A 23,528-nucleotide genomic window follows, 5' to 3' on the forward strand; every position below is an offset into this window, starting at 1 on the left:
AGATATTCAGAAAAAATATCTTAGGAAGCCTTCACCCAAATAATGTAGAAAAAATATATAATCAAGAATACAATCCATCAGTTGATCATAAATTTATGAAATACAATCATATAAAGACATCTAAGTATTGATGGGAATTTAAATAAATCATGTAAGAATAGCAAAAGTGAGTATCACAATTCTTAAGCACAGTTTTAAATGATGTGAAAACTTTGTCCAGAAGGTCTGACCTTTACCAAGACCCCCTATACTGGAGAGAACACTGACCTCTACTGGTCTGATACTTGGAAAGATGAAGCGCTGAACTCTGGCAAGTTAATTGAGGATGAAATTGCATGTTTGATATAATTTGATTTCACTGAACTGAGAAGGCATTGATCCAACCAGACCCATGGAGGTGTGTTATGGTATCTGGACCACAGAAGTACTGCAGATTGTGAAATTCGATTTGCATCCATCTGGATTTGTTTGTCCAGAATATCCCACAGATGCTCTACTGCACTGAGATGCAATTTTACACCTTGACCTTGATGTGTCGGTGTGGTTTCTGGAAGAGTTCACAACCATCCGGGATACACCTTGCATGAAAGAGTGTGGATGTTTAAGAAGGTGGTACATGCAAAGGTATTATCCGCAGGAATGACAGCACCCAAGGGTTGTTGGTGCTTTTTGGGTGGACAGCAGTCATGATGCCTCCGTGACATTGACTGATCTGCCCTCCATACACAACCTGATGAACTGTGTATTAGCTGAGGAACTAGAGTTTCAGTAGGTTGTTGGATCAGACCATACGAGCCAGAATTTTCTTCCAACATCCATCATTGAGCCTTAGCCACCCATACAGAACCCTGGTTCCGGTTCACTACGTTTTTTTCTTGGATCACTGAACTGAAGACTGATGTTCACTTGCTGTCTAGTATGTTCCAACAATCAATGGATAGCAAGTTGACAAAATAAGTTATTTCACCTGGGAGTGGTTGTAATATTATTCCTGATCAGTGTATATTTGTTGTTTTTTTTTAGATTTTAGTCCTTCCAGTCTCCTCTTTGTCAGATTGTCTTGGGGAAACAGTGTTTTCAGTCAGAGGCTTCTATATAGACTGCAACAAGAGATATTTCCATCACAATCGACAATAACTCTTTGAAGAACCTGAATTAATGAGTTACAACATTTAATTTCCCTTTTGGATCAATAAAGTATTTTTGGATTTCAATTGAAAATCTGAGAAAACCTTTTAGTGCCACTGAAGGTATGAAACTACTATTAGTTCTGAACAAGAAACCTTTTAAAAATAAATAAGCTCATTTCTGCCTGGGGTTGATGCTGGCCTCACAGCTCACCAAGAGTTTTCCCAAACACCAAACCAGCCCCAGTGCTAACTTAACACATTTTTTTTTAGTTTCTACTAATAAAACACCAACTCTAGTTCCTTAAATCGGGTACTCTTGTCAACATTAACAGAACCGCCCCCCCATCAGGAAGTGGCCACAGGTTAACGGAGAACCAGCAACCAATTAAAATGACGTACTACTTTTAATCTGCTTAACTTTCAGAACTCACTTACTCAGTGAGTAAATAGGTACTAGAGTCAATAAAAGCAAAATAAGTCTTAGAACAACATGAGCTTATTGTTCCTATAACCTAATAAATGTAGGTCAACACAAAAGAGACTGGACAGGAAGTCCATACGCATCCTAAGGCCAAAATCACTGCTGAACAAAAAAGGAAAAAATCTTGAGGAGTCCCAAAACTTTGGGGAATTACTCTGAACTGATTAGGTCGCAGCATAAGTTCCTCTTAAGTTAAATGAATACAACTTTTAAGGAGAAAACCGTGGAAACAAAACATTGCACCCTCTTTCAAGCATGGTGATGGCGGTGTGATGGTCAGGACTTCTTTACTGCTTAAGGATCAGGTTGAGTTGACATAATTTCTGCTATTGACTAGATAGAATATCATGAAGAAGAATGGTAGGCCATCATATTCTGGTTATGCAAGAGGGAAATTATTTGAAGTACCATGGCAAGCCCTCTTCTAAATACTTCAAAGATAAAATTGGCTTTCTTAAAGTCTGTGTTTAATATGCTGTAGCTGTTTTGTCCATTTTTAGCATTTGTATTTTCTGAGAAAACAAATTCTGGGTTTCCAGTACCAGTAAGCCACACTCATTAAATGAAAAATATAAGATTTTCCTGAATTCTTGGATCCACATCAGCAACCTGTTGTTCTAATGCAGTGACGTGCGGTGAGGTTCATTGCTGGTGAGGCACTGACGTACGACTTATATAGACACCATGCATGTTATTGGACGTACGGAAATTTTGCGCAGGCAAACAACGCTGGGAGGCAAAAGACTAATCTTTTACATGTCATCCATAGCCGCGTTAACTCAGTGAAACTTTGAAATGTATGTATTAATTTTGTGCTATGATCCACAGAAAAGGGAAATAAGTATTCTCCACGCTGCACGCAGATTCGTTGCCATAGCAACTGACAAAATGCCACTTCATGTTTTAGGATTTAACACCAAAAAAACATTCAATAAATTTGCTCACAGAACAGAATATTCAGTAAGTTGTTGTAGTACGTTTTAGGCTTAATATTTTATTAATAAATAATTGCTGTGGTAGATTAGCTACCGCTTCTACTTTACTGAATTACTTAGACATACAAACTACCCAGATAGCACAGAATGATTGAAACAACATTGAATCAATGTCAGCCAGAAACATTGAATCAACATTGAACGCTGACATTGAAACGATATTGAAAGTGATCGGTGACTTTATGTTGAATCAACGTTAGGGTTTCGACCATAACTGACATTATAGCAATGCTGATACAACCATTGATTCAACCATCATCTGTATGTCAATTTACATATTTGTGTTGATATTGCATTGAATCAGTTAGGAATCAACATTGATTCAACCTTCATCTGAATCTGGTTCTGCATGCATATTTCTGTTGATTTTATATTGAATCAATGTTGATTAAACACTCATTTGACTGTGGATCTGCACGCATATTTCTGTTGATTCTACATTGAATTAGTTAGGAATCAATGTTGATTCAACCATCAAGAAAATGTACATAAAGGAATCACAACCCAATGTTTTCAACATCTAGTGCTTAATTTCAAACGATTAACCCTCCATTTAATAATAAAATGTTCTGACCCAGAGCTCAAGGATGGGGGAGGGAAGAAGGGATGAGAGGGGGTAAAGAGGGGAAAAGGTTGGGAGGAGCAGGAGGGTGTGGGGGGGCTTGGGAGAGAGTAGGGTAGGGGTGCCAAAGTCAGTCCTCGAGGGCCAGCATCCTGCATATTTTAGTTCTCTCCCTGGTTTAACGCACCTGTATCAAATCATGGCTTGTTAGAAGCCCTAAGAGGAACATTGACAAGCTGAAAAGGTTCCCAGATAGCACACAATGTTAAATCAACGTTGAAAAATAGTTAGAATCGTTGATTTTTGGTTGAAGTCGACAAATGACGGTGGATAAACTATCAAACAACCATCCACCTCTAGCCAAGTAACTAACTTTGAAACTGTGTCATTGAATCAACATTGTTTTGTCTAATGACTGAAATACGTTTGTCTGATCAACATCTGATCATTGTTGAATCATTGTCAGCTGTTTTGCCACACCCCTTCCCCTCCCCTCCTCCTCATCAGAGCCACGGTGGCTTACCAGGGATACAAAAGTGGTATCAAACTTAATTATTTCAAATATAGTCAAAGTGAAAAGTTCCTTTAGGTTAAGATTTGATTGATTGATTGATTGATTGATTGATTGATTGATTGATTGATTGATTGATTGATTGATTGATTGATTGATTGATTGATTGATTGGCAATGATTGAAATGCCAACATTGAATCCAGTGTGTTTCAGCTCTGGTCCTCCAAGCCCTGCAAGTTTTAGGCATTTCCCTAATTCGGCACACATGATTTTAATTGATGTCTGATTAACGGGGTTTTGCTGAAATGAAAACACGTAGGTCAGTTTGCCTTGAGGACAAGGTTTGGGGAAGAACTCATGATCTAAATGTTCAATCAATGGAAGCTGTTTTCACACCCCTCTACACACACCCCTTTCCCCCCACCACCCACCCCTCACCTGGGCCCATCTACCCCTCAATCTCCTCCCCCTTTCCACTCTCCTCCCCTCCTCCTTGGGCTCCGGGTGAAACAATTTAAATTTTAGGTGAGGGTTTTAAATGTTCACATTTTATTTTGTTAAAGATTTTTTTTGGCTCTAGTGGCCTTTATTTGATAGTTAATTGACAAGAAAGGGGGTAATGAGAAAGGGGGGAAGACATGCAGCAAGGGTTGCCAAGGCCAGGAATCGAGCCTGCGTCGGCTGCGTCGGGGACTGGGGCAGGGGTGGGCAACTCCAGGCCTCGAGGGCCGGTCTCCTGCAACTTTTTGATGTGTCTCTACTTCAACACACTTGAGTCAAATAATAAGGTTGTTAGCCGGACTCTGGAGAACCTGCCTGAACAGAGGAGGTGATTCAGCTATTGGATCCAGGTGTGTTCTACCAGGGAGACATCTAAGAGTTGCAGGACACCGGCCCTCGAGGACCAGGATTGCCCACYCCTGGACTAAGGCCTCCATGTGTGCAATCTGTGCAGTTTGTTGCACCCCTCATCACCTTCTCATCTCCCCCTACTCCCTTCCAAAACCCCCCACACCCACTTGCTCCTCCCAGCCTTCCCCTCTTTACCTCCTCTCATCCCTTCTTCCCTCCCCACATCCTTGAGCTCTGGGTCAGAACATTTTATTACTAAGTGGGGGTTAATCATGTTTCAAATTACGCACTACATGTTGAGAACATTGGGTTGTGATTCCTTCATCACAAGGAATCACAACCCAATGTTTACAGACAAGTACATTTTCTTACTTGTCTGTAAATATTATTACTGACTGTGCATAATCATTATGCACAGTGTGATGTGTCCAGAGCTCGGATGAGGAGGAGGGGAGGGGGAGAGGTAGGGGTGCGGCAAAACAGCTGACATTGATTCAACATTGATCAGATGTTGATCAGACAAACGCATTTCAGTCATTAGATTTCAACGACAAAACAACATTGATTCAATGACACAGTTTCAACATTAGTTACTTGGCTAGAGGTGGATGGTTGTTTGATGGTTGATCCACCGTCATTTGTCAACTTCAACCAAAAATCAACCATTAATCAGACCTCGGCATTTCAGTCATCAGATTTCAACCACMAAACAACATTGATTCAATGACACAGTTTCAACGGTTTGATTGGATGGTTGTTTGATGGTTGATCCACCGTCATTTGTCGACTTCAACCAAAAATCAACGATTCCAACTGTTTTTCAACGTTGATTTAACATCGTGTGCTATCTGGGATGTCAAATGACAGAGGGGCTTAAAAAATAACCAAATATTCAGTTTGGTTATTTTTTAAAATTATTATATATAATTATATATATAGATGCGCACACACACACATTTTAAATTTTGCCCCTCCAGATGTAGTCCTGGCCCCCCTTTTGCCCCCCCCCCCAACTTTAAAAGTCTAGCTCCGCCACTGCTGACCACACGTCACTATTCTAATAATGTCCGTCTGTGTGCATGATAAGTTTACACAGGCGTTTTAGTTTAAAGAGGACTTTTCCAATCCACAGTTCCAATGAACGTATGTGAGGAGCTGGTAAGTGGCCCAGAGCAGCTGGTGAACAGGTTCTGCTCTCTCCACCCCTCCTGGTTCCCGGCTTGGTTCAGTCCGGGCTGCTATCATAAACAAGATGGCTGCTTGAGTGTTGACGCGCTGAAGTTCAGTTTTATCTCGAATTCCAAACCTAAACGCCATCTACTCCTTTAACCAAATTGCTGCCCGATGCGATAACATCCCGGTAAGTGAAAACGAGCCCCAGTTTTTCTCGCTGAGGCGGAAACGTGTGAATGTTGCCTCCATTAGCCATCTGTGGCTGCCGTAGCCTGCAGCTAACTGGCTCTCTCCCTGCTGGTGAACACTGGGGGTTTTACTGGGAGGGATTCCCTCCAGCTGGACTGCTTGTTTATGTGGAAAGAGAGGGAAGAGGAAGGATGACGTGTTCGTAGAGTCATTTGTAGATGACAAAAAGCAGGTTTGAAGATCCACCATTGATGCTCGCAGCTAACGTTAGCAGCTGAAAGCTAAGATGTTGGCAGGGGTCCGTTAAAAGACGGGAGTGCGGCGGCTGGACACGGTTTTCTGTCCCCGTCATGTGACCGGGTTGTTACCGGCTTCTGTCAGCAGCATCGTCTGCTGTCCCGGTTGGTGCCACGACCCCCAGGGGCTGTGAAGAAGCCCTCCATCATCATCAGCAGCTGAGGGTTATACTTTAATTATTGCTTAGAGTGAAAGAATCCAGTTCACTGTCTGATCTCATTGTTTGTGGTGGGGAAATAAGATGGGGTTTTTTCCGGGTTTTTTAAGACCACAACTAAAATTGGTCTACTTCTTAAACTGGTCTAATCTTTCACTTTCCCCTTTCTAATTTTTCACTTTCTCACTTTCTCCTTTCAGAGCTCTGATCAGGCCTCTGTCCTCCTGTCACACCATCCCTCTGCTTCTCCATCTCTACACCCATCAAAGTCCCTTCACCTCCAGTTGACTACTCCATATTTCCAGTGTCCCTCCCTCACACAGGTCTGAACCATCTATGCCCTGTCTAATTGGAGCTGATCCTGAACATCTAGATTTGGTTCCTGGAGTTTTTATATTTTGTCTCCTGACATTAGAATAGGTCTCACTCTTTATTAGACACTTGTCTTCACTAGCTCCGCATGACAAGATGCACTACTGAAAGACAGAGAAAACTTCCTGTTTGAAATCATAAGTTCTAGTTAAAAGTTTATTTATAACTCAGCAGCACATGTTTCTGCAGAGAACCCAATGTCTCATGTTGTCTTGAATCTGCTCAAATACATGTCGAAGTAAAAGATTCACATTTCCAGACCGCTGTCTTCTTATTTTTAGAGAGCGTCACAGAAACACTGATTGGTCTGCAAGGGTCACTTGGAATCAGAATCAACCTTGTTGGCCAAGATTATGTGCACAAACAGGAAATTTAAGTCCAGTTTCAAGAGCTTGCAGTGTGCAGACATGGAGTATAAATATTAGGGACAGGACTTTAACATGTTAGTTTAGAGTAATTACTGTAACTACATACATTTTGACACCTAAAAATGTTTTTTTTTATTATTGCATACAAGGTTCCAGCAGGAACCTTTGTATTTGTGAGTTTCTGGTACAGCCATAAATCCAACGCACAAGTGTCATCCACAAATGACCATATATGCGAACAGCAGCAACGGATTATGAGGCCGCTTCTCTTGGCCCACTGAAGGTAAATTTTTTGCTTCAAAAGTTGAACTGACGGGACGCTGGGAAAGAATATTGTTGTGCTAACAGGTGTTGGTCTATCAGCGACGCTGCGGCAATACTAAACAGTCTGATAGTTGGATAACTCTTGACTTGTTTTTTTATTTACGATTTATCTCTGCTCTGGCAAGCAGTTTTGAAGGTTTTGTTTAAAACAGTACTGGATTTCCCATTTCTAATCTTAGAACCAGACTGCTTGCTTTGTTTCCTGTCCACAGTGTCTTCCAATGCTTTGACACATCAGTGTTGTCGATGTTGAGCTGAAGGTCAGAGGCGTCGATATGAATAAGAAAACCCTGAGGTCCAGCTAGATCACAATGAACCGAGGTCATGAGTGTTACATAAACATGCTATATAGATGTGTGGGCAAGGTGTCTGATGTGGAGGTGAGCTGCTGCTGCCAAGGGTGACACCTGGTGTTTGGTTTAGGGGGAAATTACCTTTTCATACAGAGGCAGATTGGTTTGGATTTATAAATTTCCCATAAGGGGATGGTATTATGCATAATCAGCTTTTTTTTTTTTAGCTTTACATCATGTTATAATGTTATTCCTTGTCATAAACATCTCTGGAGTGATGCTTGGATTCTGTCATGCATATTTGAGAAATCTTTTAATCTCCATGGCAACCATTCAGAACTGCCTAAACACTTGCTCTCTGAGCTCTGCCTTTTCCTCCTCTGTTCTGCAGTCTCCAGACTGAGGCTCTTCCTCACAAAGCATCCCTTCCCCACCACTCCCCAATTCAGTTCCTTCAGACTAGCTAGCAGCAATTAGCAAACATCTGGTGGAACTGTATGTCTGCCGAGCTGCATTGTTGTGACAATGTGCTGAAGGGGGAGTGTCGGAAAGGGTTTCCATCCTTCATAAGGAGACAGAGGCAAAATTTCACGGCGTCAGATACATTTTTGATGCAAAGTCAAATTTCTTTTAAGTCATGTTTGATGTATACAATACTTTTATAACTGGAACAGCTTCTCCAGTGTCACCATGCTCCTCTGTTTCACCGATTATTGCTCTGCTTGCTGTCAGTTTATTTTGCATTTACAGATTTAGTGGCTTCTGAAGGCAGGTGGACGCTTAATGCAAATTTTTTGTTTCACACTTTTTTTTTTATTGTTTGTAAAAAAAAAAATCATCCTTCTCCCTCCTGGTCACTGCTGTGCTCCACTTGCTGTGGGTCTCCCACACCACAGACTAATAAATACTTGGATATTTGTGGCTTTGTGAATGTTATAAACAGTCTTTTAAGACACTAAAAGATTGCTTTATTTCTGTATGAAGCTGTTGTTTCTTGGATTTTACTGAACTTCGACTTACCTAGCCGAACAAAAGTTTAACATTTTTATTTGTGCATAATAACAAATGAAATTCAGGGGGTTTGATTGTTCTTAAATTGACTAAATTTGGCATAATGTTTCATATTGCAGAGGCTTTTGCAACTGACATCCACTGATTTCTGGACATACGATGTTGTCACGGTGAGAAACAAGTAGAACTGTTCATGTTGTCAGAATTATGCAGAATACATTTTGTGTAAGAAATCAGCAATGCTGATATAAATCTCAGTCTCCCTCATGTTTTCTTTGCTTCTTTGTCCTTTTTTGCTTTTGTTCCAAAGTGTCTTGGATGTCATGGACAAGTGGCCGGAGAGAGTCAAATCCCGAAATCCAGAGCAGCTACACTGAGACTCCTCCAAACAAAAGGCATCATGGAGATGAGAATAGTTCAGACGTAGGCCGTCAGCGCAGCAAAACCCTGTCTGAACAGACATCAGATAGTTTTACAGAGGTCCGTTTCTTTGCAGCAATCTGAGTGTTTTTGCACTTCAGAGCTAAACATAGAAAGCAAGTAATGAATGATGCTGGCCATGGTGACTTAGTGTAAATGGCTATTAATCAGCACAGCTCAGTGACAGTATTCACTGCTCAATCTTCCTGCCCCTCTCAGTTCTCCTCTCGCCCCCTCTCCCTGCCGCTGCCCTTGTCCGTTTGGATTCACTACCACCTCCTGATCTGTCTGGCCTGCTTTTCACATCACCATGGCCGCTGGCCTGGGGATTTTGAAGCTGCTGCGAGGGGTCCGCCAGCTGGAGCTTCACCGCCTGATTCTGGCATTGATAGTCTTCTGTCTGCTCTCCATGGCGTTCTTGGCTTACTACGTCTCCAACAGCCCCAAAATCAAGGACCCACCACCTTTACCCTTCAGTGATTGTGGTGGAGGTGGGGAGACGCTGGTGGGAATGGGTACTGGGGCCGATGGTGGCGAGACAGGAGGCCAGAGGTCCCCTCTCTTCCTTCCGGTGCGCCAGGGGCGACTCCAGGAGGTCAAGACGATTGACAACTCCAGGACTGAGCCAGTGGTTCTGGTGTTTGTGGAGAGCATCTATTCCCAACTGGGCCAAGAAATCGTTGCCATCTTAGAATCGAGCCGCTTCCACTACCGCACAGAGATCGCTCCTGCTAAGAGTGACATGCCCACGCTGACGGAGCACAACCGTGGACGATACGCCTTGATCATCTATGAAAACGTGCTCAAATATGTCAACCTCGACGCGTGGAACCGAGACTTGCTGGACAAGTACTGTGCTGAGTACGGAGTGGGCGTCATTGGTTTCTTCAAAGCAACTGAGAACTCGCTTCATAGTGCACAACTCAAAGGTTTCCCCCTCTTTCTACACTCGCACTTCGGACTCAGGGACTACCGTATAAACCCCAGTGCACCGCTGCTTTACATCACCAAGCCCAACCAGGTGGAGCAGGGCTCTTTGCCGGGGGATGATTGGACGATTTTCCTGTCTAACCACTCTACATATGAACCAGTTCTTTTAGCCACCCCTAAGTCCTCAGATCCCCTGGCACATTTTGGACCCGGCCCCTTGCAGGCCCTCTATTCCACTGTGGTGCAGGACCTGGGGCTCCATGATGGCATCCAGAGAGTTCTCTTTGGAAATAATCTCAATTACTGGCTTCACAAGCTGGTGTTTGTAGACGCCATCGGCTACCTGACGGGGAAAAGACTGTGTTTGTCATTGGACCGCCACATCCTGGTGGACGTGGATGACATATTTGTGGGCAAGGAGGGGACTCGTATGAAGGTGTCTGATGTGGAGGTGAGCCATTTACCCTGTGTTACATATTAGCACGCTCATGTTCTGTTCGTTTATCTTGAAAATGTGACTGAGTCTGGTAGATTTAGCCGTATAAGTGAAGTTTAAAAGATATTAAACTTTTTTTTTTTTTTTTGCCATAATTATAGTTGAGCAATTTGCAGATTTTTTTTCTGAAATTATATTGAAAAATATACTTTTTAAATTCTATATATTTTGGGACGTTTCTTGAAACTGCCATTTTGTGTTGACCAGCGATGCAACACAGAATTGACTCAAATCAGCTTAGGATTGTTAGGTTAAAATTACTTCCAGTTGATTAACTAATAACTTCCACTTGGACCTTTATTTTCAGTGTTGTAGTTTTATTATCTGATAAGATTAACTTGCATCTCTAACGTTGACAGTTCTCATTGCTGATTCTTTTCTCAACTTCATGTGAGTCAAATCTATATTACTAAGATCTTGATGAAATAAGAAACTAGATGCTAGCTGAGTCGGGATCGCATTGATTGTGGTATTCATAGTTCTTTTTGTGATTGAGTTTTTTTTCTGTATTTGGTTTCAGTTTTGGGAGATCAATGTTACTAGCTCTCATTGGTTCCCCAGAAACCGCTCCATGTCAGCTTTATGAAAACCGCTGGCAAATTCACCAACCTCCATTCTTGCTGTATCTTTGCTTTGCTCTGACAACCGAGTGAAGAATTGGCTGCACTTCCCTTTTTCTTCCCCTTCACATGCTGCTTTTGAACCCAGCAGTGATTTGGCGGTTATCTCTGTCAGCAGGTCTGACTGACGATTTAAAAAATTCTGCTGTTGACATCAGTTTTGTAAATGTGACAGAATCTTCAGCCAATGTGACTAAAGCATTCTTGCAAAAAAAAGAAAAAAAAAGAACAACAAAACAACTCAAATGTACTTTTATTGAAATGAGGTCAAATGTCAAGAAGGTACAATAATAAAGATGTTGGGTTCCAATTTTTCTCACCTGTAAATGGTGCTTATTAGAGATGTATTTCTATAATAAACTTTTGTTTCTCACAAGTCTTTTATACTTTGCTTAGTTTTCTCTGGTTTTTCACAGGCCTTGCTGAACACTCAAAATAAGCTAAGAGCGCTGGTTCCTAATTTTACCTTCAATCTGGGATTTTCCGGAAAATTCTACCACACAGGTACTAAACATTGTAAGATTAAATAGATCCTTTTCCTCTTTAATGATTCATGTTGCTCTGAGTTTTGTAGAATCCGACTGCAAGTTGGAGGAGACCATCATTTTTTTTTTTGGTTTATATGTGGGTGTTTCCAGGAACCGATGAGGAGGACCAGGGAGACGACATGCTGCTGCAGCACAGGAAGGACTTCTGGTGGTTCCCTCACATGTGGAGCCACATGCAGCCTCACCTCTTTCACAATGTCAGCGTCCTGGCTGAGCAAATGAAGCTCAACAGGATCTTTGCTCAGGTAACAGGAGACTCAGATGGAGGATGTTTGTTAAGCGAACTGTTCAGTAATGGAGAAACGCCAGACAATGTTGGGTCTTTTCAGCTCTTTTCTCTTAACCTGATCTGTTGTTTTGAACAATAAGCTGAATGTGAGAGTTAAGATTTCTGTATTTTTTTGCCCCCCCCCCCCCTCCCTACCCCCTCAACAACCTTTCCTGACATTTGGAGAAGATTCTCTGCATATTTGGCTGCTGCAAAACTGATGAAAACAGCCTGATACCGTAACGCTGCATGTTCTGGTCCACGCTTTCAATGAGTGCTGGATAAACCACTTCACTTCTGGAAGCATTGCAGCTTTACAGACTTATCATTCACATGCTTTAGTTTCTCCTATTTGTATGATCAAAGATGGAGTAAAGGTTTTACAGATCCAAAAGCTGTAGCAGCAAATTGGTGTTCAGAATAGAATCATCCAGCTCAGGTCAGAACAGTGTCATGAACAGTGTCATGCCTCCAGCTCGAAAAAGCCATAAATTCATCATTATGTGGCACCAGGTCTCTCCACAGCCATATTTTTAGATATCCTGTGCTCAAGTGCTGGTTTATACAATCAGTTAATTGATAATTGAAATAATTGTCAGCTAATTGATTAATCGTTAACTGGAGTATTTAAAAAGATGGCCATTTGCTGAAAGGACAACACACCCGGAACAGTAATTAAGCCAAAACTGTGCCAAACATGCATAGATTTCGAATAAAAAAATCTAAATATGTTCAACCCAGAAGTCCACAAGTTTCATTTTTAGTTTCATATGATTCAAGTTCTGTAAAAAAAGAAAAATCTTCTATTGCACATGTTTTGCATAAAATGTATTTATCGAAACACGAATCAATAGATTCTTTGCATCCTTTTGCTACAAATGATCAAGCACACACTAAAGGAATGCTTTGTTGTTGCATTTTGGGCTATAAAATTGTAATTTTCATGTTTGAAAAAAGGATGTGAATTATTTGATCATTTTTAATGGATTTCTAATATTGTGAAAAAAAGTACTTAAATGAAAAATCTGTGGAATTTTTAAAATTGTGAGACTAGTCAATAGAATAATTGATTAGTAAAGTAATCATTAGTTGCGGTCCTGCTAAAGTGAGAGCAGTACATTGCTGTTAACACAACTCAACTCTGCTTCCAGGAAAAACTAAACTCTTTACCGTACGTGTTGCACTTATTCTAATGTCTTACTTAGAATAAATAAGACATTATTCTTCTGAGGAAGGAGCACTGAGACGTTTGGGTTTTGCTGCCCTCTGCAGGAGCATGGAATCCCAACAGACATGGGCTACGCAGTGGCTCCGCACCACTCCGGGGTCTACCCTGTCCACACCCAGCTGTATGAAGCCTGGAAGTCTGTGTGGGGAATCAAAGTGACGAGCACTGAAGAGTACCCTCATCTGAGGCCAGCGAGGTACCGCCGGGGCTTCATCCACAACGGAATCAAGGTCAGTGCGCTTTACTGAGTTCAAGTCCCAGCCAGCTTCAGATTCTGCAGCAGGTTTTCCGTTGGGTCCGACCTACAGAGATGAGGATCTTGTGATTCGATTGCGATCTTTAGTGTCACAGTTCAATTTAGAAGCCAATTTCTTTTCAAATGGTCTCGAGATTCTGTTTAAATGATGCAACTGGCAAGAGGAAAATACATTTAAACCAAATCTGTAAAGTTTCCTAATGTATCAAATTTCATTAGTTTATATTTGAATAAAAATAGCTTTTTCATAAATTATATAGCTTATTTTACCAATATTAGGTTAGCTTAACTTTTTCTTGAATAGAAAAAAAAAATGCAACAATTATTCAAAATACATACGGTGGGTGAGACGGCTTTAATGAAGTCAGAGGAGCAGAGATGCTTATTCGCCTTCATTCTGCAGGTGTTGCCCAGGCAGACCTGTGGCCTCTTCACACACACCATCTTCTATAACGAATACCCTGGAGGCTCCAAGGAGCTGGATAAGAGCATCAGAGGAGGAGAACTTTTCCTCACCGTTCTCCTAAACCCTGTAAGTCAACTCCACTTTCATATAGACGCTGCACCGCAGAGCTGCTTGAGTTCACATCATCAGTAGTAACTCCTGCCACACTGCAGATGGGTCTGTAGGCTCTGTCTACAGATGCATCAGCAAGTTCCAGCTGTTGATATGTTCGTTGTTAGAGTTGGAGAGGAGAAGTAGAAGAAGAAGACGATGGCTCCGAAGCATGGGTCATGTCAAAGCAACAGGGATCAGTCTCAGCAGCGCAGATTCCCAGGAAATATCTGGTGGTGTGTCCGGTTCAATCTACTGGAACTAGATTAATTTATTCTGACTGCAGATTCTGTAAAACTTTAGTAATCTTTGAAGGGGGAGGAGCTTTTGAAATGAGGTTCAGGTTGAAAACTACACCACCAACGATGTCGACTTGGTTTGATTTGTAACATTTACAATGTTACAAATGTTGTGGTTCTCTTTCGCAATACATTGTGTCAAACAAATAACCCTCATCTTTCTCCCAAGAACCACTGAAGGAAATGACACGAACGAAGTGCAACTTCCTTCCTCACAAAATATAAACACAAATGGAGTGCAAGGCTAGCGTGTTTGCTTTGGTTGTATTTAGGACACTTAAACATGGACAGAATTCTTTTACTCTAAAGAAAGATGATTCTAGAATACAGTTTCATTTGTGAAGCCTTTACAGCGTTAACTCTAAAAGTTCTTACTTTGTCTTTTTGTACTTGAGATCCCCATTGGACACTATAACTGGACAGAATTGCTATCATAGGAATGATTGGTTTTTCAACCCTCCCAGTTTCCCACATGACCTCATTCTCTGTCCATGCAACACAGATCAGCATCTTCATGACTCACCTGTCCAACTATGGAAATGATCGTCTGGGCCTCTACACCTTTGAATCTCTGGTGAAGTTTGTCCAGTGCTGGACCAACCTCAGGCTACAGACCCTGCCTCCCCTTCAGTTGGCAGAAAAATATTTCCAGATCTTCCCAGAAGAAAGAAACCCACTCTGGCAGGTACAGTTTTGAGAAATGGAAATGAAAATAATAAAAAAAATATGTATTTGACATTTCTACTGAATGTAAAACAAACAACTATTTTCTTTTTAGAACCCGTGTCACGACAAAAGACACAAAGACATCTGGTCCAAAGAGAAAACCTGTGACAGACTTCCTAAATTCCTTATTATTGGACCACAGAAAACTGGTAGCTCTCCTCATCTCCATTTTCAGTCACTTTTCCTCTTTAGCCTTTTGACTTTCATCATCATTGTGTTTCCTCCATCAAGGCACTACAGCACTTCACTCATTCCTGAGCCTCCACCCGGCCATCACTGGCTCCTTCCCCAGCGCCACCACCTTTGAAGAAATCCAGTTCTTCAGTGGAATCAATTATGACAACGGGATTGACTGGTAGATCTCATTAGCACATGTTTTACTCCACTTTTAGATTCTCTCTGTCCCAGACAAGAGACTCAATATTGCAACATTCAACATTACAATCACAGAATTACATATTCCAAATATAATGCAGCCTTAATGGTCATGGATTTGAACGATCATGTTTTTGTCTTTTTTTTCTTTTAGGTACATGGAGTTCTTCCCATTCCCCTCCAATGTCAGTGCAGACTTCATGTTTGAAAAAAGCGCCAATTACTTTGACTCAGAAATGGCCCCCAAACGAGCAGCAGCACTGTTACCCAGAGCCAAAGTCCTGGCTGTGCTCATCAACCCGTCTGACAGAGCATACTCCTGGTATCAGGTACGATACCCCAATGGACCCATGGACAGCTTCCAAGTTGACTTTTTTTTCTTTTCTTTTAGTAAAAATCTGAAAAATGTGGAGAACATTAGTTCAGCCCACCTGAGTCAGAAATTTTAAACTTTTGAAACCAGAATCTGTTCTGCCTTAAGTTACTCCATCCATCCATTTTCTTGCACCCTTGTCCCTTAGTGGGGTCGGGAGGGTTGCTGGTGCCTATCTCCAGCTAACGTTTCGGGCGACAGGCGGGGGTCACCCTGGACAGGCCGCCAGTCTGTCGCAGCCTTAAGTTACTCATATAATCTATATTAGCTTGCACAAGGTTTCAGATAGTTTTTTTTGTTGTTGTTTGTGACTCCAGCACCAGAGAGCCCACCAGGACCCAGCGGCGCTCAACAACACCTTCCATGCAGTGGTTACCGCAGCCCCCTCGGCCCCCAGAGCCTTGCTAGTTCTGCAGAAACGGTGTCTTTATCCAGGGGCCTACGCCTCTCATTTGGAGCGATGGCTGCAGTATTACCAACCCAGCCAGGTAAAACTGGTTTATTATTACAATAATCATCATATAAAACAATGTTGAGGATTTTCTTCTTGTTGAAGATGAATTAGTTTTTCTCTCCAGTTTTAAATCTGAATCTTCCCTCCAGATGGACTTTGCTCTCCTAGAATCCTGACTGTTTCTGTTTCTGCTCCTCCGCTCAGCTGCATGTTGTGGACGGGGCCTTGCTGCGCTCCAATCCTGTTCTGGTGATGGAGGGAATTCAGAGATTTCTGGGCGTTACTCCCATCTTCAACTACACACAGGCTCTAATGTAATGCAACACACACAAATCCAAGCTGCAACCAAGGAGTTTTTACTGCAAACCTACAGAGTTTAAGGGAAACTCAAACTTACTTAAATTTGCTTCTTGTGTAAATGTGGAAAAGTGCATTCAAACTAGTGTTGAGTGTTAATATTTTTGAGACTTTTAAACCTTCTGTTCATTGGTTCATATTAGAGGTAATATTTCATGTTTCTAGCTGCCCAGCTAGCATAGCGGTCTCATCAGGTTAGCAATTAAACCAATCTAAGTTTCTGAGAAAACTCAGAAATCCAGTGTTTCTCTCATTATTGAACGCATCAATGCTAGAGAACATTCAAACATCTTGAAACTAAGAGATTTAGTTAATTTAAAAGATATATATTAGTTATTTTAAAAGCTATAAAGAGGTTATTGCCAATTATGTTACAAAACTTCTTTCTCTTAAGCTCAAGTGACAAGAAATAACAGAAGGAAGTATGATTTCAATAAATTATGACTCCATCCTATGGACGACATCAATGATGGTCTTCTAGCCAATTCTTAGGTCTGCAATTTTCCCCGTATTGAACCAAACTGAAGTCATTTAATGACACCCTTTTGGAAACCTGCACACATTCAGTTTACAACATTCATGCCCTGTAAAATTTGAGCTGATTTCTCCACAGTATTCACATTTTTTGAATTCCTGTTTTCATGGGTTTCATGAGCTAGAAGCCAAAATGATGTAAAAAATAAACAAATACTTGAAATTGTTTAAGCTGTGGAGCCTGAGTCTGAAAGTTTAGACTTTTTGAATGGAATTATTGGAATTAATCAATTTTTGAAGATTTTCTAGTTTTTTAGACAGGGTCTGTGTATATAGATGACAGGGAGGCTGAACTGAGTGCAGCAACCAAGAGTTGCGTAAGGACTAATGTCAGCCTCGTAATCACTTTTTAAAAATACTGACATGGTCTGACACCAGGCAGCATCCTGGTGTGATGCTGCGTGTCACAATAACTCATTTTGCTGGATGATCAATTGTCCCAGAAGTTATTGTGATAAACAATATTGTTGTTTTGAAACAGTATAATGGCAGTGGCATAATAATGCAAAAACACATTCTGAATGATTAATAAACATGTAACACTGGAAGACATTTCAAGTATCTAAAATAAATTAACAAAACAGAAATGACAAATAAAATAAATTATGAAGTCTCTATAAACAAAACTATCCTTCCAGTAAAAGGGGGTCAGTTTAGGCCAAAACGCCAGACTGAAGACTTTTGTCATCCAAAGAGAAAATTGAAAAATGATAAATCATGGAAATGGAAAATATTAAGCTGGTTTTAATTTCATGTAATTAATTGATTTATTGCTGCTATTATTGTGACAGACCAAATATAAATAATTAATGACAACTCAGAGCAGGAAAGCTAAGATATTAATACAGAACAAGAAACGCATTGTTTTCTCCATTACTCTGCCAAGGAATTATATTTCATCAGTTATTAAAATGTATGCTTGTTTTGGTAATAATCAAATCTATTGATGAAGTAAGCTAAAACGGGTTCCTGGATTCAAGGTCTCCGCAGCAGCTCAGCATTTGAGTAGATTCTGGTAATTTGTGGAGGTCCGGTTCCGTTTCATGTTGAAGGGGAATCTAGTGTTCCTTTAAAAAGAAAATTCAAGGAAGCGGCATTATTTAACCCAAATTCAGTGAAAGATGTGCTGCACTGTAATAATGACTGACTGTCTGCAGGTATGACGATGGTAAAGGTTTCTGGTGTCAGCGAGTGGAAGGAGCCCGGTCCAAATGCCTCGGGAAGAGCAAAGGCAGGAAGTATCCAGAGATGAGTTCTGAGGTACATCAGCACCTCTGTTACAGTAGCACTAGTTTTCACTAAATATTAAATGTTGGCGAGTTAAGCTGATTACATTATTTAAAAACTGGCAACATTGTCACCTTCCTAAAATAATGGTCTGTCATTCTTTGTCAATAATGTTTTTTTTTTGTTTTTGTCAAAATCACTTTTGGCAAAAATACAGCTGGTGCATTATGTTGGAGGTTTGATAATAAAACTAGAGTTGTCCTTGATTAGCAGCAATAGGATTGAAAACAGCTTGAAGTTTTCTGTAGAGTAATGGGATCTCCTTTAAATGTGCAGAAAAATCAATCCTACAAGGTTTGCAATTTCTAGTTCTGCAGGTATGATTCGAAATGCTCAAATATCGATTTTTAAAATGTTTTATGTTTCATTAACACCAAACTCAATTCTAGTATAATCAACATTACCATTAGACACCTCACCAAAACTAACACAATTTTTAGTTGTATATTTTAAAGATCGATATTTTAACATTTTGAATCAATTTTGAATGGACATATTTGCAGTATTTGTGAGTGTACTGCATATTACGCTGAGCGTCCTCAAATCACTAGACACTGAAAGACATATCTAATCTCTAGTTTTTTGTGTGTGTGTGTTCTCTCCAGTCACGTGCCTTTCTAACAGAGTACTACCGTGACCACAACATGGAGCTGGTACGCCTGCTGAACCGGCTGGGCCAACCACTGCCATCCTGGCTTCACCAAGAACTCCAGAACTCCCGCTGAAGCCGAGGGCTTCTCGTCACACGGAGTCTGTTGTCCAGAAAACTGCTCCCAACACTTCTTACTAAGCTACTTTTAGAGCTTCTTTTCCCAGGACTCCTGATGAAACGGGGGTGGGGGTAGAGGAAAACGGGGGTAGCTCCATGAACACTCTCTTGTTCTGTTGCCGACATCGGTCTGTGGCGCGGGACTCATCAGCTGAGAATCAAAGATCCAAGGGACTCGAGCTTTAAAGACAAATGAGTCAGTGACTCAAGACTGAAGCAGTGGGTTACCTGTATGGTGTAACACAGGGGGTTAGCAGGCACAGGCATACTGATGCTCCCACAGAATGGCATTAGGTCAGAGGTCAGACAGGTTGAAGCAGACATGCTGATCCTCATCCACATCTCTCTAAAACACCAGTTCTACTTGATAATCAGTCGGCAGGGCTCCAACTGTGGACTCAAACTAAAGGCTCTGCAGGGATCTAGTAAAATAATAAACCAAGTGACACACACACATTTAACTGTCCAACACCTGAAAACAAGCTGTAGATTTTTTTTTTTTTTTTGATTTGATCAGATTAGAACAGTTTGGTATCCGTGGCATCAGTGTTGTGATGGATTTCCACCCCTATAATCAGCATCTGGGACTCTTCATGCTCGGTGTTATCACAGCTGACACACAGGGAGGCTAATGAATATAGGGGTTTGGTCCAGTTCATAAGCGTGCCAGTGCTACTGGAGCTCCAGTTCTTCCCAGTTCCACCAGTGAAGCTCTGAACTCCAGCAGCAACATTCAGATGTCTCGGCACCAACTCTTCTCTGTTGGACCAGAGGAAACAACCACTTTCATCAGAGACTGGAGTTGGACCAACAACCAGTTCTTATTTTTATGAACAGCATGTTTAAAAAAAATTTGACCTGCAAAAATAAAAAAAGCTAAGAAAAACTATTAAAAAGTGGATTGAGCTGTTGGACAGCATGTGTCTGTTATCGCTTATCTTGCTGCTCTTTTGTTTTAAATCACAGCATCAACTTATGCCTCAACACTTTCAGGTTAAACACCTGCCTGATGCGGTGTTGACGTTCTGTTTCCAGCTCTGTTGATATAAGCTGATCAAAGATGGGACATGTTGAGTCATTTTAAGGAGCGCTCACTAACATTAGTATTTGAGCGCAGCACATCTGGAACAGAACTAGCACCCTGATGCGCCAGGTCAGATGTCGCAGAAAATGTTCAAAACCCCTGGTTCGTCGAGCCTAATCAAAGCTCTAAAATTTCATTATTTACAGTGTAAATTTCTTCCTGGTCGCCATCTTGACTAAATCCCAAAGTTTTTGCCTGAGAATTGCGCGTAGACATTTTTCTTTTGTTTTAGCGAGAGTGGCTGCACCCCGTTCTAAATCTGTGTACTAACCTGGTAAAGCCAAGGTCAGTAAAAAAATGACTGAATAAAAACGAAAACAACCAAGCATCTGTAACATCTGGTGGCCCAAAAATTGCTTAAGCAGGTCAGTATAAAATCATGTCTACATTCTGACGACTGAGTAAAAGTCCAGCTCTGGTCCAGGACGGGCCCAGTGTTACAGTAGCTTTTTATTGCTATGGAAATGACTTACTGTGAACTCTTTGGTTTAACGTGTTGTGGCCTCCCCTTTTTTTGTTGCCTTTTATTTCGTCGTTTTGTTTTAGTTGATATTGCTTTGAGAAAATACGCAAATTTTAGAAGTTTGTCATCCCTGAAAATACAGATGTAGCAGGTCGAAACACAGACTGACATGTAGCTCAAATAGTAAAACTAAAGAATAACGCTCCCCTTTTTTAACATTTTTTTTATTTGCATTTAGGAGTACAGAAATTTCCAGTTTTGAAATGGTTTTTATTGCTTTATGGGTGTTTGATTCTAAACTTAAATTTTCCTGGACCAGAGCTGTTTAAATCTGCTAAAAAGCAAATTTTCTTTACTTTTATGCTAAAGGTTAAAAAGTTAAGGAAATGAGTGGAAATGTAATTACACTGGTTCAAAACTCAACAAGGTCATCATGCACTTCAGCTGTTATCCTATGTATGTTTCATACAGGTTACATTCATGTGGATGGACAATACAGGTGATAAAGTTCTAACATTAAAACATTGACTAAGAACGGGTACTTTCCACTCAGTCCTCATGTTTTTATGGGATTTCCTTTGATGAGGTAAAGTGTTTGAGATGATATAGGAAGCATTTATTATTTATTAAAGGAAGCACCCTTTCTTAGCATATAACAAACTTCTCTGCCTCCTGTCATGGCAGCTATGTTTTCTGAGATGGTAATAAAAACATTGCAGAGAGCTGGTGTCAGTTTTTACTTTGAATGAAGTAAGCACACCACCAAGACGGAAAAGACAATTCAGCATTTCTCAAATATAATTTGACAACAGACTGAGGGTTTTACTTCACTACGACCCACACAACCGTACATTGGTGTTCAAGGTAACGGTTCAAAGACTGATCAAAAGCTGCTGTTTTCATCTTTTCAGTTTTTGTATTGATGTAAAAAAAAAAAAAAAAGTTAACACTGTTTAATAAAATTTGAGAGAGGCTGAAAGAGAGGTTTTGTTTTCTTTGTTCATGCTCATTTATGTAAAGTTCTACTTAAAACCGAACAACTCCAGCAGTGTACAGTTATTGACATAAATATAGCTTGTTTATTTTAGCAGACACTACTCATGTACTCCACAATGTGCTGGAAGCCACGCAAGAACCTGAATTTGAATGTGGGTTATTAACTACACAGATTCATTAATCAGCAACCGACATAAAGTGGTGTGAAAAAATCTTCACCCTCTTAATGATTTCTTTGATTTTTTTCATGTTAGCACTTGGTGTTTCAGAATATCAAGCCAGCTTAAATATTAGGCAAAGACATGTCAAGAACAAAATAATTTTTAAATTAAGGTGTTTTCTATTGAGGGAAGGGGAAAAAAATGCAAAACTACGCGACCCTGGAATTGTGATTTCAGTCCCTGTTGAAAGATAAGTGGTTTCACCTGGTTCCGCTGTTTCTAGCAACACCCAGGCCTGATTACTGCCACACCTGTAATTAAATATGAAACATCTGACAAAGAGAAGCACATTCTGGTACAAACCACTCGGTGGCAGTGATGCACTAATTTCGTTGTTCGCCATCTGCCAAAACCCACCAACGAAGAAGTGAACAGGCAAAAACTAGCATTAAGCAACAATTAAAGAGGGATGACAATAACAAAGGCAGGTGGAATAATAGGATTCTAAAGAGATTGGAGAAATGAGAGATTTAGACATACTGTACATAACCGCTTTTTATTCACAATATATATGATACAGTAAAATGCCAATATTGTGGAGTAAATGAGACAACAGAACATATTTTAGTTAGTAGAAAATGCGACATAGAAAACAGATTAATATTTAAAGCAGGGGTCCCCAAACTTTTTCCTGTGAGGGCCACATGACTTTTCCCTTCTCTGGTGAGGGGCTGGAGTCAGTTTGTATCTGAAAAAGTGTGACGATTGCAGGAGTACCTAAATGTAAAAATATATAATGAATGAAAAATATATTGTTTTCCAGAAAGCACAATCAAATAACTCTCTCTGGGTTCTTCACAGGAAAAATCCGGGAAGGATTATAGTCCGTATTTTCCGAACTATGAACCGCACCCGACTATAAGCCACAACCCCAAAGTTTTTTTTTTTTTAAACCAGTAAACATACACATCTAAGCCTCAGATATCTCGGCCGGTTTTCCTCAACCATGCAGCAGCAGCAGCAGCAGAGGGGGGCGGACACCCAAAATCTGAGTCATAACAGGTCAATTGAATATCACATTTATTATGGTTGAAAAAGAAAAAGTTGCCAAGATTAGATTTAACAGAACTGATTACGGTAGTTTCCGAACGGTAACTGTAACAGTAAAAGTGCTGATCCTTCGTGTCTGTTAGCACGTGCTAAATCAGTGGTCCCAACCCGTTTATTACCGCGGACAGGTCAAGACTTGGAAATTTTGGCGCGGCCGGGGGAGAGGGAGGGGGATGAACAGTCAGATAAGGCTTCTGCATGTTGGTGTTCCCACTAAATACTGAATATGCCCTGTTTGGGTTGTCTTGGCCCTTTTATCGCAGCCTGTGGGGTTTTCCCTGACTGGGAACGAGAATACGACCTGCTGAATGTGACAGGTAGCCAATCAGAAAGCAGTGACGTAAGAACAGAGGGGAATCCCAAACAGCTGACACAGCGCAACTGAGAGTCCGGTGGATATTGGAGATGATATGTGGAAATGTTTATTATTAAATCTAAAAGGTCATTATTGTGTTTATTCAGTTAAAAATGTTAACTATGAAAAAACACAGTCACCTCCAAA

General features: G+C 40.7%; 1 protein-coding gene across 6 annotated transcripts; it reads left to right on the forward strand.

The window, feature by feature from the left end:
- The first annotated feature begins 1,851 nt into the window (after positions 1–1,851).
- On the forward strand, positions 1,852–21,481 carry ndst2a (N-deacetylase/N-sulfotransferase (heparan glucosaminyl) 2a). Of its 6 annotated transcripts, XM_017309085.1 has the most exons (17): positions 5,676–5,892; positions 6,549–6,671; positions 7,238–7,371; positions 8,836–8,886; positions 9,027–10,517; positions 11,599–11,686; positions 11,821–11,975; positions 13,271–13,456; positions 13,886–14,014; positions 14,840–15,022; positions 15,116–15,212; positions 15,295–15,418; positions 15,593–15,767; positions 16,129–16,299; positions 16,470–16,579; positions 18,314–18,416; positions 19,049–21,481. In XM_017309085.1, the coding sequence occupies exons 5-17, from the start codon at positions 9,447–9,449 to the stop codon at positions 19,166–19,168; spliced, it is 2,712 nt and encodes a 903-aa protein (XP_017164574.1). In that variant the 5' UTR covers positions 5,676–5,892; positions 6,549–6,671; positions 7,238–7,371; positions 8,836–8,886; positions 9,027–9,446; the 3' UTR covers positions 19,169–21,481. The 6 variants fall into 6 exon arrangements, with proteins under 6 accessions (XP_017164575.1, XP_017164576.1, XP_017164574.1 ...); XM_017309086.1 differs by lacking the exons at positions 5,676–5,892; positions 7,238–7,371 and adding an exon at positions 1,852–1,916; XM_017309083.1 differs by lacking the exon at positions 7,238–7,371.
- Positions 21,482–23,528: the final 2,047 nt, after the last annotated feature.

Source organism: Poecilia reticulata, linkage group LG15 (assembly GCF_000633615.1).
Source record: "Poecilia reticulata strain Guanapo linkage group LG15, Guppy_female_1.0+MT, whole genome shotgun sequence".
Taxonomy (NCBI): Eukaryota; Metazoa; Chordata; class Actinopteri; order Cyprinodontiformes; family Poeciliidae; genus Poecilia; species Poecilia reticulata.

Bases quoted from the DNA above. Each gene is read 5' to 3' on its own strand.
- ndst2a (XM_017309086.1), top strand. From the start codon at position 9,447: ATGGCCGCTGGCCTGGGGATTTTGAAGCTGCTGCGAGGGGTCCGCCAG. The intron at 15,213-15,294 runs GTAGCTCTCCTC...TCCTCCATCAAG, and splicing joins TATTGGACCACAGAAAACTG to GCACTACAGCACTTCACTCA. The intron at 18,417-19,048 runs GTACATCAGCAC...TGTTCTCTCCAG, and splicing joins ATCCAGAGATGAGTTCTGAG to TCACGTGCCTTTCTAACAGA.